Here is a 21,345-nt window from a genome sequence, read left to right as displayed (position 1 = left end):
TTTGGCACTCCAAGCCTACGCTTACAGGCACTACGGACAACACAGCACACAATGTACAGCACACAACGCACAGCACAAAGCACACAATACAATGCCCACTTGCCACTCCAGGGGACCATAACCCATCCTGTTGTGACGAAGGCACTGTGATCACTGTAATAGTGCATGTAACGAATGCACTGTGATCTCTGTAACAGTGCAAGTGATGAAGACACTGTGATCTCTGCAATAGTGCATGTGACGATGGCACTGTGATCTCTAATAGTGCATGTGACGAAGGAACTGTGATCTCTAATAGTGCATGTGACGGAGACACTGATCTCTTTAACAGGGACTCTGGGTGGGTACAAAAAAAGCCTCACTTACTGCTAATTCCTGCTTTACCCAAAAAGACTCAAGGTTTACTATTGCATTGCCATTACTGTGTAACTGGTTAGTAGAGATCTTGCTTTACACAGTAGTCTGCATTATGTCAGCATCACAAGTCATGCCATAAAACAAAACTCCTGCCCAAAGGCATTAATGCTGTTTATTTTGCATATCCATCTAACAAATGTCTTTCCCTGTGTACCAGGAGTCTACCTGGATGGGTGCTGTGTACAGTACCAGAGGCCCATGCTGGAGGGGGGAACTCTGGGCAGTAAAGGCCACACATTAGTGGTGGTCCCCCACCTGACTGAGTCATATGGACCAGCCATGCCTTCAGGGCAGAAAGCCATCCCTCTCTGTACGCTGAAACACTTCCCCCATTGCATAGAGCACACTCTGCAGGTGAAGCCCCCACATGACTGTGGCCTTATTGTCACCACACACACACATGAATCACCTTCTTACACATCAGTGTCCACCAGTCTCTTGAAGAGGACTGAATTAGGGTTGCTTGCATGTTTGTTTTAAAGTTATTGAAACCGGATAACAGTATCTAAAATGATTTGATACTTTTGTTCAAATCTAATTTGTTCAATTGTTCAAAGACTCACCTACTTTAAATGTGGTCGCTTATATATTGCTTCAAATGTAATTGTTTATATATAATACTGACAGCCATCTTTGCCTCTTAGAGTGACTAAATGAACAAAGCAGAGCATCACTTTATGCCTTGGCAGCCATACCCAGCACTTACGCCACATTATGTGGACAAACTGTCATTTCAGTGGGCCAGAGACCAATTTGAGGGCCTCTTCAAACACTCGGCAGAGAATGTGAATCAATATCTGAGGTATGTTGTGACCCAGCGTCAGACAGCCACTCAAAACAAACAAAGAAACAAACAAAACATAGCAGGGGTAAACATCAAATGGAAGTGTGTTTTTATTCCACAGGTAGGTGTTTTTATTCCACAGGCAGCAATAACATAAATGTTTAGAAATGAAAGATTATCCATTGCCCCCCCCCCCCCCCCCGCACCCCACACACACACACACACACACACATACACACACACAGATAACTGGATGCCTTTCACTGGTTCATAGTGTTCAGACATAGCCGTACCTCACCACCTTCCTGTGTTGTGTTCAGGTCCTGCCTCCCTCTGCCCCCACTTCTCCTCTGTTTAAAAGAAAGCATTGGATGTTAAAAGCAAGAATGAGTGCAAACGCTCACACAGGAAGAGAAGCCGTGTGTGTCAGTCAGATACAGCCTAGCAAACACTGCAGCACACTTCCTTTTAGAGCCAACTACTTCCTGTTGAGTGATCGCGAAGGCAGCCTGTACCTAAATGGAGCCCCACCCCAGCACGCTGACTCATCAATATCAGCAAGTTTCTGACAAGCAGGAAAGCCACTAGTACTAAAATGCTGATGCAACTGCAAAGTTTAAATAGCTTGTGTTGTACCAGTTTCAAAGATACCAGTTGAACACTGGTGTTTTTTACTGCCTGTGCAGTTGGACAGTTTTCTGCACGTGAAAAAGAACGTGTTTACCAGGTTTACTCATGTGATTTGGATCCAAGAAGCTTCATTATCTTGAGTATATCTTGCACATTCTGCTGTGGCCAGTGTATCTGTGCTTTTGGTTCCACGTGTGCAGAACTTCAGGACAGTCCCAACAGGCTTTCAGCTACACACAGTCTAATCACAACCAACCCTAGAGTGACACTACCCTCCTATTAATGACCAGGCTTGAAGTATGCTCCTCACTGACAGGTTCACTCAGTCAACCCATGGTTGCAACGTAGTGATCTCCCACTCTAACGTCAGATCTGCTCTTCCCTGGCAGCGATGCAGAGTTCTGGGCTCGTATGGCTGCCCTTGGGGAGGTGGAGGCCGTGGAGGTGCTGGAGGGCATCCACGAGAGCCTCGGCAAGCGTCCTGGCTCCTGGCCAGACTGCGTGGCTTGGGCACGTATGCAGTGGGAGAGCCTGTACAGCAACCACATCAGACAGCTGCTGCACTGCTTCCCTGTGGACCATGTAACTTGCACTCACACACACAGACACACACACACACACACACACACACACACACACACACACACACACACTATTCACTGTAGAGTAGTGTAAATTTATGAGGAGGGTGAGTGACTGTGTATTATGGGAAGGAATGACAGCCAGCAGTTGGTGGTTCCTGGCTCGGTGCTAACAGCAGCTGTGGTAGATGTGACAGTTGCACCATAGGCCTGAAGGAGGCACTGTAGTCTACAAACTCAGGTGACTCAGTGTTTGGAGTGAAACGTAGAGTTTGTATTATGTATCTGTTCCATTCCCTCTCTTTCTCCTCTTTGCTTCTCACTCTCGCTGTGTTTCTCTCACCTGGAAGGTTGTAACATTTTGTGGAATTTCTTGTAGTTTCAGTTCCCGTCTAGCTGTCAAATGTTTGACTACATTGGCATTTAGAAAAAAAATGGTTTCCACTTTCCTCTTGGGTCATCTTTACTCTTAACATAAATCACATCTTACTTTATTTAATATTATTTTAGTCTATTTTAAACCGCATTATTAATTAGTGCAAGTTCCAATGAGCAAATTTGCAATTAAATAAACAATTAGTCATTTTGAGTTCATACTTCTGTACTATGCATACATGCATTCATGTGTGTGTGTTTGGGCGTGTATGTTTGGATGTGTGTCTGTGAGTAGATGATTGTGTGTCACATCATGGGTGTAAACCAGTAAACAGTCCAGAGCTACAGAATGTGTGTTTAATCTATATCTATAACTGCACACATATAGACACACGCAGTGAACAAGCAGTGTGTAAAAATACAGCAGTCTTGCAGCTCTTTACTTGTCTGTTACAAAAGATTTAGAATTTGTTGCTACATCAAGCTTTTGATTATAAATCTAAATAAATAAGTAAATAAACACACACGTGGTCAACTTGGGTACATGTGTGCAGTGCAGGGAGATAAAACAACTATGAATAGTTTGGCTGCCTCAGATGAAAATTTAGCACTGAGAAAAGTTCCAGACCCATCCAGGGTGGTTATGCGAGGTCCATTTTATCTTAAACTATGAAACATAGAGATTTTCTGGTCTTTTCTGGTCTTTGATGTCTTTATTTACCATATAGGGTGCTCCTTAAATACTGTGAACATTGGTGAGTTCGTGTGCGCTGCTCTGGGTGTGATTATACGGTGTGTATGGGTACGCCTATGACATCAGAACGGAGTCTCCTACTGCCACTCTGTCAGATCAAAGGGGCCCACAGCAACTGACTTAGGCTCCCCCTCTGTTCTTTTATCAGGGGACAAATTGTGTTAAACAAACACACACACACACACTCACATACACCTGATAAACTCATTACAGCGTCTAAGCAAAAGGGATAGGGACAGGAGCTCTGCAGACATACAGTCTGCCCTTGTTCTGACATCAGCTTGTGAATTTCGTCTGCAAGCTCTCTGCATGGTTCCCTTTACACAACATGGAGTCTCATTAGTTTGGTCTATTTCTGTTAATGGCCCGTGTGTTTTCCATATAATAAAAATACTCTATTATATCAATAACAGGAGCATAGTCAGAAAGAGGACTAAAGTCGGGTTGAAGTTATATGAAAGCTATTGAAGTGCCCTTTTTCACACTGTCTCTGTTTAGGTGACTAGCTCAGGACTACCCTTCTGGATGGGAGCTAGGAGATGTCCACATCCCTTAACCTTTGATCCAGCCAATGTAAGTTTGAGCCAGGGTTTGTCCGGAATTTGGATTGTCTTGTTGTCCCCTCAGGAAGGGAATACCTTAAATGTCTTTCTCTCTCTCTTTCTGTCACCCAATCATGACTCACCTTTTCTCTCCTGCTGTGATCTTTATCTACAATCCCTGATAATTCCCTACTACAGACATGAAATGAACCCCCCCCCCCCAATATGCATATTCACACACACAGTATATCATGGTAAATGACACAGTAAACATGCTGTAATGTGCAACAACCCAGCATTTTATGTTAATTTGATGCAAACTAATTGTTTTATTTTAAATGACCACTTTACTCATTATTGCTTTTATGGCCTTTTGTGCTATTGTTTCTAACAACACATTGTCTGTTATCAGAGTTTCAGCCAAAGGCTTTCGAATTCTATGGTGTTAAGGACTGATACTCGAAATTGGTGTTTTGTATCTGTGAATACCCTAGGTTACATTTTTTCCATGTTCTTTCCTGCTGAACAGAGCCATCAATCTTTTATCTGTGTGTCCTTCTGACATACAGCCATATTTTGGGTCTGAAAGCATTTGTCCAGATACCCATGTCAAACACTCCGCATTTGTTTTAGCCCACTACAAATGTACAGGCTGCATTTGTTTTGTTCCCGCCAGCTATAGTATAATTATTTAGATCAGCCCTGCCCTGCTCAGCACCATCAAGAGATGGTTCAGGTTTACATGAAGACACTCACTCTTTTCCCTCACAGACCACCCATATGGATTTCGTAGTTGCTGCAGCCAACTTGTATGCACAGATCTATGGGATTGAGGGGTCTCGAGAACGGGGGGGCATTCTGAAGATCCTAGATGGCATACATGTGCCTGCTTTCACCCCTACATCCTGTGTGAAGATCCACATGACAGATAAGGAGCTGGAAGCAAGCCAAGAGGAAAGGAAAGAAGAGGGTGAGTGAAAGGAACTGGAGTGAGTGCCTGGCTCAAATGGTTGGTTCACCAGGGTCCTCCAAACACACCTTTTCACTGGATTATACTGATTGGGGGGTTCCTTCATCTTGGGGAAGCTCTTTTCAGGTGCTGAGTGAGGAGGTTTGAGCAACAGGTTGACGTCTCTGTTTTACTCAGACAATGCCAAGTTAAATGAACTGAAGAGGAAACTGTCCTGCTTCCAGATGCCCAGCCAAAACTTCCGGATGATTCCACTAGAATTCGAGAAGGTAGTGCGTGTGTGTGTGTCTGTGAGGGTACATGTGGGTTTTTTATGTGTGCTGCTGTTCACAGACACTTTGGCGTCCACTAGCTGGCAGAAGGTCTGACAGAATCACAAAACTGTGCCTGTAACATCCACCCAGCACTTAAGCACTCACTGACCCATATACAACACCATCACCTTCACCCCTCAGTGGAGCACAGTGAAGTCCACTGTTCACCCAGGCCTCCAGCCCTGTGGCGGCTACTCCTGTGAGGAACCCAAATAGGCACATGGAGGTCTTGTGAGAAGCCTGAGGAACACTTTCTGAGTCAGGGTCTTAATTGTTATGCGGTGTAACCGTGATGTTGGCTCTCTGATGCAGTGCAGAGACAGAAGCACAGACACCCTCTTGCACTGACACACATGAACACATTGCCTAGGGGCAGCAGTTTCATAACATCTTTCACACTTTTCATGATCTGTTTGTATTTGTTTTTCATTTTTCACTTTTATATATTGCTGCAATTTCTCCTTTTCTCTTGCATCATATACATTTGTTGGCCATGTCTTTCCTTTCACCTTCATCTCTGATACTGATTCAGATGAAAGGAACCCTTTAATCCATTTCTTCAGATACAGATAGAAGTCAGTAGGATTTGACAGTTTATGAACGCATGCACATTAGTATGTGTTAGCTTTTGTATTTGTGCATATATATTTGTGCATGTGCATGTGCACGTGTATGTGTGCATGTACGTGTGTGTGTGTGTGTGTGTGTGTGTGTGTGTGTGTGTGTGTGTGTGTGTGTGTGTGTGTGTGTGTGTGTATGTGTGTCTGTGGAACTCAAGCCTAATCCCTTCTTCAGTGGTGACATACTCTTTGGCCATTGTACCTGGGTGAGTGTGAGAGTGTGTTTTGGCCATTCCACAGGCATCGGATTCCTGAACTGCACTACCTCATGCTCACGCTATCTCATTCTTCTGCCCATCAGATGCTACAAGGCCCGATCGGCTTCCAAATAATGAGCACATCCTAACTTTTGCAATCATCCATTTCTGTATTTGTTTTCCCTACAGGATTTACAGGCCTCACTGAATGATCTGTACAGTAGAATTTGTATACACATTCAATGCTGTGCAACAAAATAAACATAGTATTGTATTTTCTTTTTCTAATGGTAATGTGAATCAGTACTTCATGTATAGTTAAGACAATCTCAGTTATAATTACAATTTAACTGTTTACAATTTAAACAGTTTATGTCTCTTGAGAAAGGTGATATTCAAAACTTAACAGTGACTGGACAACTACAGAAACCTCTATAAATACCTGCTGTAAGATATCAAATGAAAACCACCTTATAATGTCTTATGTCTAAAGGCATAACTGTCTTTTCAAATGAAGTGTTATCCTAGTCGTGTGCCTTCCAGCTAGTCAGGCCACAGTGAGGTAGGGTTGCCCATAATGTTCAAATCCCTCCCAGTCACACCAGTCTTTGAAGAGTCAGCATGATTATAGTATGACCTCATAGCGCATTGAAAAATGCATTTGGGATACAATGGGGCTTGGTGACTAAGTCAAATATTTGAAATGACATGGCAGCAATGAACCTACCTCCTGTTTTTTGTGAATTCAATACCTGTCTGTTCTAGTGACAAGTACAGAAATAGTAAATAAATTATTATCACGGCTTCCTTTTTTTTACATGGAAAACCAGGAGGAGCTGCTGATATAGGAATAGCATTATGGCAGACATAATAAGGTGCTTGACAGATGAGGGAACCATCCCTGAATGTGTTTTTAATGGAACTGCTACTGGTAGTGTGGTAGATGTATCTGCATCTAAGCATCTAGGTCTTTTTTTAATCTCAGTGTGCTTTAAATCTTAGCCATAGACTGTAGTTTATGTTTATATATTTTTCTGTGAACACTGGGACATCATCAATGTGGTTTTCTAACTTAATTTTGGATGTGGCTTTAGGACAATGACCATAATTTCCACATGGATTACATAGTGGCAGCTTCGAACCTGAGGGCAGAAAATTATGAAATTCCACCAGCAGATCGCCACAAGGTATGTTTCAAACACACACAGACACATACACACCAATGATATTAACAGATTAAATTATTACCTGCACACACACACACACACACACACACACACACATACACACACAGAGGAACATATTCATACATACACACACCATAAATTTGATCATGAAGATGAAAAATCCCAAGTTAGATTTTGAGGACCTTAAAGTAAAATCTGACTGAATAATATAAGAGAAATGACCAGATCAGACTCCTCCCTATCCACCCCTGCCCCGCACTCCCATATATCAGTTTTCCATGTTTGTTTTTTATCTACAGAGCAAGCTCATCGCAGGACGCATCATCCCAGCCATTGCCACAACAACAGCTGCAATAGCAGGCCTCATGTGTCTGGAGCTGTATAAGCTAGTGCAGGGCCATCAGCGAATCAGCTTATTCCGGAACACATACATTAACCTGGCTGTCCAATACTTCGTTTTTTCACAGCCATGCACAGCTCCAAGGTTCACAGTGAGTGACGCATGTTTCCATTATCAGGATGATTGATATAGTGAGCATTTTTGTACACTCGAATCAAATGTAATAACCTTTTCATTTGTCTTGTGGCTTTCACATTAAGAGCAAAAAAAAAGTTACCAAGGACGTTTACCGCTTAACACGTGACTACTAGACCAAGACACTGCACAAATGTATATGTGCAATATATATTCTTTAATAGTGAAGTGTAACTTTTAAGCCAGTCCTAAACCTAGCAGTCATTTAAATCCTGAGAACAGACGGTAAGCCCTGCCAAAGCTTAACTCTGTGAGCTCAGGTTTTGTGTGTATGTGTGTGTTTGTGTGTTTGTGTGTGTGTGTGTGTGTGTGTGTGTGTGTGTGTGTTTGTGTGTGTGTGTGTGTGTGTGTGTGGTGCAAGTACGTGTGTGTGTAGAGCCCCAGTCTGGACAGCACAAGCTTAAGTGATCCTGCCATCATCCTGAGGGGCTTACAGCATTTAGTAACTGTATACCCACCCACGCAGACCCCTTTTCATGCGGCTTCGTGCATCAGCTCTATTTGGAGGACTTGTACCCAAAGGAGCACATTCAGAACTCATAAGCCTTTCTAAAGTGTTCAGATGGCAGGCTTAAGGGATCTTAAACATTCAGAGATTTCTGAGGTTGTTACCTGTGTTCTGTATAGAAATGCTCCTCAGTAAAAGGTACCAGAGCTGAGACTAATGGGTCCATGCCCGATGAAGTCATGTTCTGCAGTGTGTGTGTCACACCCTACCCCCACACGCAGGGTCAGAGATCGGGGTCTCTTCACCCAAGGGGACAGGCTTTGAAACAGACCAGGTTGGGTTACTAGAGAGGTATGGCAACTACCTAAAGTACTGTGGCTGTTTGGCTTGGTAACCTGCTCCATCCCTCTTTTTCTCTCTGTCACAAACACACACACACACACAAGCGTGCGCACACACGCATACACACACACACATATACAGATCACAGACCCATCACCGAGGTTGCTGTTGTTTTATCCTCTGGATTTGCTGCGGTCGTTCAGTCTCCCATCTCCCCCTTTCACTCCCTGCAGTACTTAGCTCTGCTTTTGTCTCATACGTCTGGCCGGAGTCTGGCCCCGGGGAGGGAGAAGAGAACTTTCCACACGTGGGACTGGTTAAATAAGAGCCAGAGCACGCTTCACATTAGCACACTGATACTGTTTGGCTGCAGTTACTTTGGCATAGCTCAGAATGGGTGGGTGTGCATGTGTGTGAGTACATGTGTATGTGCAGAAGGAAGGCAGAAAGGGAAACTCTAAGTGAGAATATGCACCCAGGCAAGGGAGATTCTTTTTTTCAGTTTTTTTAAAGTCCTACAGCAGCTGACAGTGAGGAAGAGATAGAGAATGTAATGTAAATCAATAAGAGAAAGGTCCAGGGAGATGAAAACACACACATTCACGAAGCCCTTTTTATACCAAACCTAGAAGTAACCTTTGGTGCATAGAAAATTGTTCCCTTGCAAATCTACAGTTAGATGCACTTACACTATTGTCTTCATAAGTGTTTGTGAAGTAGACACAGAAGGCATATTTTAAGCATCCTGTTTTCTCTTGAGGATGTCCTCTCCAAAACAGCCCCCTGCTATTTTGATACACTTTCAAAAATATTAAATCACATGTCATTCTGGAATCATACTGAGATGACTCTGGGGATCTTTTGATGTTTTATTTTTCTATGAAAATAATGTGTTCACATTTGAAGATTCATTATTCACTAGGCAATGAAATATTCAGCCTCCATGACCGCCATAGCCAATATATTTTGGCAACATACCCATAAAAAAACATGTGCAGCACTAACTCATATCCAACATGGCACTTTTTACATATACACAGTCTCTGTTTATCTTAGCTCCTTGAGACTCTAAGTGCACATATAAACTTACATGGGTGTGTATATCAAAAAAGATCTGTTAGATATTTCTTCATAACGGTCAGTTCAAAGAGGCTACATAAATTGTAGCAAACATTTTGATCTAGTGCTCATTCCAAACTTTTGGAGTTCTATGTTCTATATGGCTCAGTTCCTTACACACTAGGTGCCACACTGTTTCCCAGCATGCACCAGGGTAGATACCGTGGGAAAGTGAGCATCTGAAATGGAGTTGAGGAAACACCCAGCCGTTTTGCAAGTCCTTAGCTTGATCAATGTGGTGCAGCCATTGCTGTAGCAGCAGGTTTCTTTTAAATAGTTCCAGCTATTTTTTTCTTAGTGGTCTAAATTTCCTCACACCCTTGGGGGGCAGGGCTGGGGTTAGGCTGGGGGGTTGTGGGTCCACTTGGCACAGCTGTGTAGAGTCTCTTGTGACTTGACAAAGTTAGAAATGGCAGACCTCGCCCCAGACCTGACCTGCCCCATGTTTTGGCTAGTCCTCCTAAGAGGCTTACTGTCCTGTTTTCATCCTCTGTGCTCATTTTTGTGGATTTTTTTTTTCTTTTGCTTTATTTCATTGACCTGCAGTTATTTCACTCATGAAAAAAAATGTGATCCACATGTTTTATTCAACATTTGTCCATTCAAGGGGTTAAATCAAAACACTTAAGACTTGCCTGAACAAGGTAAAATAGTGTTTCCCCAATATAGGCCCAATATAGCAACGTTGCCATCTGCAGAGATACTGCATGTCCAGACCTGCTTATTTTATTCATGGCTGAAAGGAAATCACGCCAAGGCCCAAATCTCTATTACTGTAGTGTAAAGTATCAGGAAAAACTCTTCACTTCCTGCTCAATGCTCTTCATATCTCAGAGAATATTGCATTACTATAGTACTAGTCTGGATTTCTTCTCAGGGATGGTTTTTCCCTGCATGTTCATTTTTTGTTTTACTGAAAGCATATATGGCACTCTTGGGTGCAATTGTATGAAAGGAGATCCGTAAGCGAAGGATTGTAGAGAGGCTTTGAGCTGTAGATGGGGGTAGTGATTGGCCACATGGTCCATGTGTCCCAGGTGTTCAGTCTGACACAATTAAATGCTAAAGCACTTTCCTGCAACTCCAGTCTGAGAGCTTTTTAATCTTGTTCTCCCTCATTCTATTTAGCTACTTTCCACTTTTGGCCTTGAACACTATCTCTCAGCAGCTCACTGTACGTCCTTGCAACATCCTGTCTCCGTTACTCTCTCCCTCCCTTCCTTACTCTTAACCTTCCCTCATTGGCAGTGTTCTTTTTTCTCTTACCTACAGACTATACATTCAGTCACACAGACACACACACAAGCTTCTCTGAGCACCCTGCACTCAAACCTGCTCAGGTTTTTTTTTTATTTGGGAGGGGTGTAAAAATGAGTGCTATTTCCTGCTATCACAGGAAGCCCCTCTATTGGAACCAGATTTCCTTGCAAGCAGCAATGCAGTGTAGCTACACTTTTTATTCCTCTAATCATTCACAGCTTCAGAGGGAGAAGGGAGGGAGGGGTGAAAAAAGGGCTTGATGTTTCAAATACATGTGCTAAAGCTTCTTTTCTTTCCCAGTCACTTCATCCTTATGATAAACTTACAAAAGCAGCAAATAAACAAACACAAACTGACAGAGAGTGAAGTTGGGATATGGCTGCAATCACCAGATCATGTAAGCTATTCTGCATTCTTGGACATTACCAGACATTACTGCAAATTTGGATACTGCTAGTCATGCACAGACATGATCTCTATCAGCTGTGAAGAGATCAAATGGTCCTCTAACCAACCCAAACAATGAAGCCTTGGAGATATTGGTCTATATTCATATTCCAGTGTGTTGTTTGTTTCTTAAGTTTTTGATTACCCTTTACGCACTTTAAAATCCTTATTCACCAATCCGCACTGCTCCTTTGGTTGATAATCCCTAAAGGTAATTTGGCCTTTTCTGTTCTCTGTTCTGGCATGCTCATGCAGTCGTCTGATTTCCAAACACAGTTGGAATTTATATGGCTTCAGTTAGGATTTTTTTTTAAGTATTGTATGCACTTAGAATTGCCATTAAATGTGTCTCTGTAACTGATAGGATTGCTGCATGCCATGCATAGGTCTGCGTGATAATATCCTAAAAGCCTATTTCAGACAGTTCAATTGATGATTGTAAATTGTACTGTAAAAACAGAGGGACTGGAGAATATGGAAGCAGGGACTGACGATGTAGCCCCCCATTCCCCCACACCAATCACACATGCTCACATCAGTTTGAAGCTTCTTCATCAAGCTTGCTGTGATCTCCATGTGTTTCCAGATCCACTATTCAAAGCTGCTCTTGCACCACCACCACCACCTCCAAAAAAACTTACTTTCACTTGATAGTGAGGATCAAACAGTCCATAGGCCAAACTATTTTTATTACCTACTGTGATGACTGTGAGAAAGAAAGCATCCTTCTGGACCCTCAGGCAGCTGTCCCATGATATCAGGTCTTAAACTCAAGATTCAAGGATAAGGGATTGGGCTTTGGGTTATCTAATGGCTCACAAGCGCCCTCAAAGCAATCAGAGATATGGACAGCTGTGAGATACCATAGAGTCTTAGGAGTCTAAATAGTTCCATTCTAGATGAAGATCTTATCAGTTCCATGCTGGATGAAGATCTAAACAGTTGCATGCTGGATGATGGTCCAATCAAGGTCACTTTGTCATGATATCAGATTTCAGTAGATACTTAAACGAAGTTATTTTAATAAATAGTTCACTTTAGATCAAAGAGTGTAGCATTGTAATCTAAGCAGCACATCAGCAGACAGTTTTACATTGTAAGGACATCATTGGTTTACTTAGTCTTCATTTGCTAATCTGCTGTAAAGTGGATAAGAATGAAAGTTTGAGGGCTCTCAGTGCTTCTATTATGGCTGTAACATAGTATTTTGATAACCACAGAGGAATGCAGTAATAGAGGCAGATGAAAACACTTATTCATCAAGCAGATTTCCATGCAGCTCTATCCTTCAGGAATCCCAGACTTAAAACCACAACATCAGTAACTGGCAGAGCTACTCTATCCAGTAGAGCCCAATAAACACATTATTACAATGTAAATAATAGCCAGATCTAAAAATGATTAAATTCTTTAGATTAATTTAGATGTATTGAAATTCTTCATAAACTATCATGAAATATTTGTGAAATGCATGTTAATTTATCACACTTTCCTCAAGTGTTATGGTTTTTACAGTAATAATTCACAAAGCATATATGCTTGTAATGGGTATTAATATTATATTTACTGTTAATTTAAACATCCAACACTCCACATTAACATTGCAAATGCCCTATTGTATATCAGTTTTGATTAAATATTGATAAAAGCAGCACTTTACTTAGACTATATACATTTGAATGCACAGAATGTGTTTATGTGTCTGTTTTTTAAATGAAGATCCCTCTTGCAATATGATTCACTTCATCAGCACAGCACGATTTGGCATAGGCCCCTCTGATGTAATTCATGTCATAAAGCAGTGGAATTTACAATCAATCCCCTGGGACAAACTTTCCAGACTACTGGCCGTAAGGCAACATTTAATTCACCTTGAACTGGAGCTTTAAGTTAAGTGAATGCTTATGTACACTCAGACAAGACACAGTCCTTCCAAACTGACAGTTATGCTGTTGTTGAGAAGACTAGACCCTCTAGTGAAAAACAATCACTTGTCAACATCTTTAGAGCTCTCTGTTCTATTCAATGTGTCAGAATAGGCCTATTAATTTCATATTCTTCCAGTAGAATGAAGCGTTAAATGGATAACATTGACCGGATTCCGAAATAGCATAGCCCTTCCCGGGAGTGCTTTTATAATGTCACAGAGGAACGGGAATGGTTTGAAGCATGTTCATAGCTCTCTGATCTTCCACTCCTTGTTTTTCTCCTTTTTCACACCTCTCCTTGCTTCATACTTTCCATTTCATTCCACGCTTCTCATGGAATGATGGTGGACGTGTTCCACATCTTTTTTCTGTCCCTCCCTTCGTGGCCAACAAGAGACATATGCTGCTGTTTAAGACTTTTGTCAGTGAACTTTCACCCCGGTGTAATACAGTCTCAGAAGTTAAGCGCATGTACACAGACATGCGCAAACACACACACACACACACACACACACACACACAAAGATGCACAATTCCCTTTTTCGTAAATCAAATTAATATAGTCTGCCACTTTGGGTAGACTGTGAGCATATCGATCAATTTGGAAATAACATTTCAGAATAATGCACTGAAGAAACTGACACCATGCCCAAAATCTCGCCCCACTCTGCAAACTTACTGAATGTAATTCCACCCAGTTTACACTATCCTTGGCCTACATTTTAGAAATAAAAATTTATGACAAGCACATACGATCTGAAAGAGACCCCGATTTAAAAAAACAACTCTCTAACAAAGAACCTGAGTTCAGTGCTGAAGCTATGGAGTAGGCTTGTTGGGCAGAAACGCCCTTGTTAGCATGAACATGTGAGCTTATAGCTGTGTCCATATTTTTAAAAAATAAAAATTTATTTCATGCTCACATATGAGGCTGCATCCATTACTCATAAATAATTAAAGAGATGACCGAACAGAGGTAGCAAGCAGTTACATCAAAAAGACAACCTTTGTATAACACTGTCATATTAAAGTAACTCTAGTCTTTGTATAAGGTTGTCATTTTGATGTAACTGCATGTTACTTTATCAGCCTATCAGTCTGTCTGTGTGCCTGTCAGCCCACTGCAATGCAAGAGGATGGGCATTTATAGTGATGAGTAAGACTGAAGTGGTTGTTTAAACTAACCATGGTGAATAATCCCGGTAAGAGGTTCTTCCTGATCCTGTGACATCAAGTGTTGAACACTGTTTTCAAAGGCCTTGTTCAGATATGATTTTTAAATATATAACACAACCCTGCACTATATAAAGTGCTCTCTATTCAGTGTTCATGTACACAGGGATCCAAAGGCTGTAACTTCGTAAGAGGGGAAATAGCTCTGACATGCAACGTAGATTACAGCATGGCATTTAAAGGTTCAGTGAAAACAATGCATCAATCACCATAGAAAAAGGAACTTCAACCAGAGATTGAGGAAGAACTGAAAAAGGATAGAGAAGCATTTTTAAAGAGTTTCATATACACCAGTGCTGATATTCCTGATATTAGTGGGGTGTAAATATTGATGCCCTGATTACGTAGTATGGTATTTCCATCTAGCTATTATTTGAGGAATAGGCAATAAATAAGGGCGTTCTCACACCGTGGATTGTACAGTAGCAAGACGTCACTCTCACACCTGAAAGGATGAAATCTATGCGCGTAAGAGAGGCTATTCTGGCTGCCTTCACCAAGATGCCACCAGTCTGCATGTATCAGACGCTGGGCTCCGGTCTGCACTGAGCCGCCACCTCTCTGCACATATCAGCCATATCAGGCCTCCAGGCCGCCTTCATTTCCTGCCGGCAACGTTCCGCTCGCAGGCCCCCTTTCAGCATTCCGTGTCAGCCACTTCATATAATTTCTCTTCTTGTACTATGTAAAAAATAATTAAACCAGGCAGGCATTGCTTCCTTAGCATTTTCCCCCATTGCCTAGATGAAAATTGCCTTGGAAGCTTGGGGGCCCTGTTTAGTGCCCATGTTGTAACTTATAGGGTTAATTATGATGCTTCCCAGCCCTTCCTACCGCTGTAGCTAAGGCTTATTTATGCTAATACATTAAAAAATAGCTGTCCCGGTCATTGCCTCTTGTGGTGTGCACAGAAAGCTAACTGCTAATCCTAAACTTGAAGGTCCGGTTTACAATAATAGACTCCCAGTTTAAATATATTTCTTTTTGCTGCATGTAATTTAGAAGCCATACAGAGTCAAGCCTGTGTCTTTGTGGTGCATAGGTTTCACAGTGTTTATGCTCTGCATATAGCCTAATCAGCCATAATTAATGGCTCTCAGTTAGCCAATAGCTTGGTTCTGTTCCTGCTCCAAAAACCCATAAACCACATATTTAGAGTTCCACAGAGTACAGCCTGCCTGTTAGATGAAGAATGCAAAATTTGCACCACAACCAACTGAGCTGTTGGATCCATGAAATGCCGGGTTGCATTCAAAAGAGATGTCATGGAGTGTTGCTTACAAGATGACACCTTTGTGGTTCAGTGAATCTAATCAATATTACTGCGGCGAGCAACAGTGATTATTGATCCTGTTGTCAGATGGCTATTCAGTCATTCACAGCTGAAGACTAGCTGAAGAGCCATCACTTGCAAAGTTGAATCAAGTGAAAAATATATGGTCAATGTGAGATCTATTCCAAAGCTAATCATTTTAAAGTAAGTACAGAGGCTTATACACTAGCCTCTACATACCATACCATAAATGTATCACCAAATAAAATTTAAATGGCATCCATGATCAAAGCACTACATTTTTATGATCATGGATTTCCTGAAGGGGAATGAAAGCCCACCAGCAGAAGGACAGGAGGCCAATGTATGGGCTTTCTTTACACATGTGCCTAGAAGGACCCCTGGGGCTAACTGCACCATTTGTTTGAGGCTGCCTGTATTGATGGAGTCCTCCTGGCACGAGTCATCAGTCTGCTGCAGGGAGTCTCATTGCCAGGACAGTCCTTCAGGCTTCTGTTTGCTCCTTAACACGTCAATGGCCCCTGTGAAAGGAGGACCATTGCTGGAGTGTAAGTGTCAAACCCTCTGGAGACTGCCCGCCATGCTGTCAGCCCTCTTTCTTCTCTGTTCCCCCACTTTACTGAACAGGCGAATATGCATAGAGTAGATAAGAGAGGGGTTAAAGGGTAAATTAGTGAGTTTGACTGAAGAGCTGGTTAGTTTGAAGGCAGTGAGGTAAAGAGATATGTGTGTGTGTGTGTGTGTGTGTGTGTGTGTGTGTCTGTGTGTGTCTGTGTGTGTGTGTGTGTGTGTGTGTGTGTGTGTGTGTGTGTGTGTGTGTGTGTGTGTTTGTGTCAAGAACGAACTATTGTCTCTTGGGATTTTGCATTTTTCCTTTCTGACAAATCAATGAATAATAAAAGCTGGAAAACACTTTTTTCCCAGAAGTTAAGAACTCCTCAGAACAAAGGCATCCTAAAGTAATATCACTCTGAGCAACTTTGTGACTTCTTCAAAAAAAGTGTCTAAGCAAGAAATTGTAAGCCGTTTTTTTTCATTGACATCTGTCACCCTAAAGTTTCTCTATAGGGTCTTGAGGTGGCCAGATCAATAGGCCCTTCCTAATTATCCACACTTTCGAGCACAGCTATAGTGGAGGGTAGCTGTCCATCTGGCCTGAACTGTTGTATACATGATAAAATAAGTAAGGATAACTGGGATGGACCTATTTTACATTTTAAGAAATATAGCCACAATAAGGAAATGTAAGTTATCATAATGTTATTACTGGTGTTTTACTCCAACCTTTTTGAGCATGTTTTAATTGAATATATTTACAATAATAATACACTCTATTGATTTTACTTGAATAAATGTGCAGTGTCTAATGACTTGCTTTTGCTCACCCACAAGCTGTATCAAAGCTGTAACATGGCTTTTGCTTTGTAGGGTTCAGGGTAACTATCTGATACCTGATCAGCTGGCCATCATGTGTTTATACCACTATGGGCACTGACTTCAGGAGGCGGCAGTTACGTCAAAGGCCCCATTACTTCACTAGACTTGTCTACCTGTGACAACAGAGAATTAGTGTTGGTGACGTCAGCTGGTGGCTTTCAGTATATCATGGCAGAAGAGGAAATGGATTCCAAATTTACTAAACCTCTAACAGCTCTCATGCTAGACCTTTCATGAACCCTGTTTGAGATTTTTGACACTTTCATCAGCACAGTTCCCGCTGAAAAGCTGAAAAAAATCTATTGTTTCAAATTCAGTGAGGCGTTGGCTTATATTTTCTGCAGCTTTTGATAGGAAGGCAGACTTATCATGCTGCACCCTACAAAAGAGAGCTTCCTGTCTCGGATTTGGTCATTGTGTTAAAGACCACACAGTTGTGGTTTTGCAGCCTTCAATTTTAGTATCCAGGTCTATTTTTACTTCCTTATCAGTATTGAATTAGTTCATTTTTTGTTGTTGTGTCCTATCAGAAAGACTTACGTATTTTGTCTACTACAAAAAACTAAATGTTAATCCATGACCCCAATAAGATGCTAAGCATTTCTGAGCTTCAAGCAGGTTTATATCATGTGTCCATTTTGTGAAATCCAATTATCATCTACCATGTTGTATAACCTTGTCATTTAGAGCTTTGTTCCTGGTACCCTAATGACTAGCTGCCCTGTTTCCTGTCCTGATATGTACTGGATGTACATACAGTTTAACAGGGAAAACATAACTTTTAGTGGGAATGGAAATGTTTTTAAATGTACATTAGGATGTTTTTTAGAGTTCATAAAAATTATAATTTGGAACTAGGTGTAGCTATGATGTGTAGTACTAGATTATCTGCATCCAGTAAGGTACTGGACCCTTGAATAGGTTCTAACAAATAAAGTGAAGGAGGATCATTGTTAAATAAACTGGAAATAAATCGGTTCTTTGAACATCTGAAAGTGGAAACCAATAGAAATATTTAAGGTTTGTTTCTCTGACCAAGCAGAAGTATCAGCATTGAAATAAGATCTCTTTCTTGTCAACCCTTCTGGTCAAAATAAAGCTGCACAAACATGGCTGCTCAACATTTGTCAAGTAAACCTCCAGTTATACAGAAATCTTGTTGAGCAGTTGTGCATGCCCTCATGTTCTACATTCTGGTATGGCTTGTGTAGGGTCACATGTTGAAGTTGGGGCAAGCCCTGGTTACAGTGTAGTCTGTAAGGTTATGATGAACAGATGCACATTTTGGCTGCTCTCCATTTTGAGAGTGATGACCCTAAAACGCTCAAACTTTCATAGCTCCTCCATGCTATCACTAACCCTACTTTCCATAGCTAACTCTGATTACTGGAATGACGGGCTTTAGCACTGCCGCAGTATTAAAACTGTTCTTGGAGCTGTGGCGCTTCACTGGGGATTTAAAGTTGGACAGTTTTTTTTTTAGTGGGAAAGCAAACAAAAAAGCTGGTTGTAAACATTTCTTGGGAAGTATTTTAATGGTTCCCAGAGTCTCACTAGATTCCAATGTTCCTGCTTATTTTTAAACCCCTGTGGAGTGGTTCGGGCTGACATCATTTTCCCCCCCCCCCATGTGTGGTGATACTCTGATCTTATTCGTTACGAATGTTCTCTGACGTTCCATAAGAGGCGTGTGGCAGTCGCCCATCTTTGTTGCTTACAAACAGAGTCTTCCTTAGAGGGTCAGCAAGTGCTTTGCTAATAGAATTTTGTTTACTCTGTCAAGTTTATTTGGTCTGGTGGAGCTGGTTATGAATGTTTTTGATTTAATCAGGAATTAAAGGACTGTGCAAAGGGAGAAGGGTATTATTTATAATAATGGGGGGAATATTATTCTTTTTCCGTGGGACTGTGTTGACAAACATGACTGGAGGGAAAACACCAGGACATTTGAATTACAGGGCTACGGTCCATTGAGACCCGGATACACCTATTCATTGCAACGATGCAGTCACGGTAACCCATGTTCTTTTACCCTTCACAATGGAAAATAAGAAATACAATAAGGCAGAAAAAAATAAACATCTTAACAAGGCTCCCTTGTAAATCCATGATGGGACTCATCCGTAAATCCACAGGAAGATTATCTGGGTTGCTGAAACAAGATGGGAGGAGCAGGAGTTTCAGCTGTGGGATGGGTGGAGCACTTATATTCCAGTTAATGTACATACCACAGTGCAACAAATGGACTGATAGAGTTCTGATTGACTGATTGAGCCCTGGGCCAGCAGAGAAAACAGGCAGGATATTCTGTTCATGTGAGCAATTGAGTGTTGAAGCACATTCCTGTGTTTAGAAATGTAATAGGCCATATCTTTGTGCTTTGAATGTTTACAAAGTACTATCAGAAATTAAACAAAAATACATTAAAGTATCTGGACATTGACATATTTTATTGGATTTTTGTGACATTTTATACATGTGCATATTTTATTTTATACATCTGCATAAATTTAATTGATGAAATCATTAATGATACTAGAGTGAGTAATGCTGAATAATAGAGTGAGTAATCCTGGACATTAATGACTTGTTAGTATCCCAAAAGATACTATATATAAGCACACAATATTTCATATATTGCCCAATACATATTTGAAATAACTGGGATTTTACAGACTTAACATTTTGAATTTACTGAAAGTGGAAGGTGAAAACCAGCCCGACCTTCCTTGCTTTGGTATAGAGTCTTCAAAACTCCTGGAACTTTTCAGTTTTGGTCATGCATATTCCCAGTGCTTTGAGCTGGCCTGACAGATGAGCGTGTTTGTGCTCCACAGGTGTCAGGTGACAACACCATGGTCAGTGGCCAAACACTGCAGTAAGATGAGATCCAGTGTTTGTTCTTTCAGAATCAGGCAAATCACATCTGGTTTTCAAGTTCAGGGAGCTTTCTAAGACTCGGGTTTTGCCAAGAAAGAGATGGAGTATGTGTGTGAACATGCATGTGTGCGCATGTGTGTTTATTCCATGGCTAATGGCAGCAAAAGGCCTTTTGACAAAGCTTAGTATGTGAACACAAGAACAACTGTATATTCGTCACATAATGTTGTTAGAGTGGCGCCTGTCTTGGCCCTGTCAACATATTGTGCAAATCAAAGCAAGAAGCTGCTAGAGATACGAGTAGAAGAATTCTAGGTCATCTTTAGCGATTTATTCTGTAATCTGTATGCCACACTAGAGACAGGATTTGACTGCTTGTAATAAGTGTAAAGGATCATCTGTTTTCAGATAGAAAATAGATGCTCCTGAAAATGTCAGTGGTTGTAGAGATCAAGAGTGGCAAAATTAAACTGTGTTCCACCAGTACATTCCCCATTACTCATTAGAGTGTGTCTGGAGCTTGACTCTATGTGTGCATGCGTGTGTGTGTGTGTGTGTGTGTGTGTGTGTGTGTGTGTGTGTGTGTGTGTGTGTGTGTGTGTGTGTGTGTGTGTGTGTAGCTGCCCAGAATCAAGCACATCTTGTGGAACTGGGCACCAGCATTACATGCATAAAAATTTCTTCTACAACAACAGCTAAATGCAAAGCACAGCTCCAGAATGTTCTGAATGCATTTCTGGCATTCTGGCTCCTGCATGGGCATGTTATATATTGTTATGTAATCGCCTGATTGCGAAATTTGAGATTACAGCAATTATTTTCCATAATTTTATTTCAAACGGTGACATGTCGAAATACGAGGGAGTTGCGAGAGGGATGAAACAAATGGCCAACAAACAAACAAAACCAAACAAAACACTTATGAAGCGAAAGCGTTTGTGGGTCTCGTAGGAGAGTACCGTCGAGAACTGTCAATGTGAAGGGCCGTATTTGGACGCATGTGGGGATTAAATAGGGGAAGGGGAATGAAAGAGATGTGTGCAATAAACAG

The 21,345-nt window shown here is 41.4% G+C and overlaps 1 protein-coding gene across 3 annotated transcripts in view; it reads left to right on the top strand.

Moving 5' to 3' along the window:
- Nucleotides 1-21,345, top strand: part of uba7 (ubiquitin-like modifier activating enzyme 7) — a 32,392-nt gene that overhangs the window by 7,096 nt on the left and 3,951 nt on the right. For all 3 annotated transcript variants that reach the window (XM_081717321.1, XM_027000665.3, XM_081717322.1), the window contains 8 exons: nt 575-771; nt 1,155-1,219; nt 2,221-2,413; nt 4,040-4,114; nt 4,855-5,053; nt 5,231-5,322; nt 7,279-7,371; nt 7,671-7,862. In XM_081717321.1, coding sequence (XP_081573447.1) covers nt 575-771; nt 1,155-1,219; nt 2,221-2,413; nt 4,040-4,114; nt 4,855-5,053; nt 5,231-5,322; nt 7,279-7,371; nt 7,671-7,862 — 1,106 coding nt within the window. The remainder of the gene's footprint in view (nt 1-574; nt 772-1,154; nt 1,220-2,220; nt 2,414-4,039; nt 4,115-4,854; nt 5,054-5,230; nt 5,323-7,278; nt 7,372-7,670; nt 7,863-21,345) is intronic.

This window comes from Electrophorus electricus, chromosome 7 (assembly GCF_041902795.1).
Source record: "Electrophorus electricus isolate QZ-2024a chromosome 7, ASM4190279v1, whole genome shotgun sequence".
NCBI lineage: Eukaryota > Metazoa > Chordata > Actinopteri > Gymnotiformes > Gymnotidae > Electrophorus > Electrophorus electricus.
Note: the sequence above shows the minus strand (reverse complement) of the source record. Positions and strands in the feature narration are given on the sequence as shown.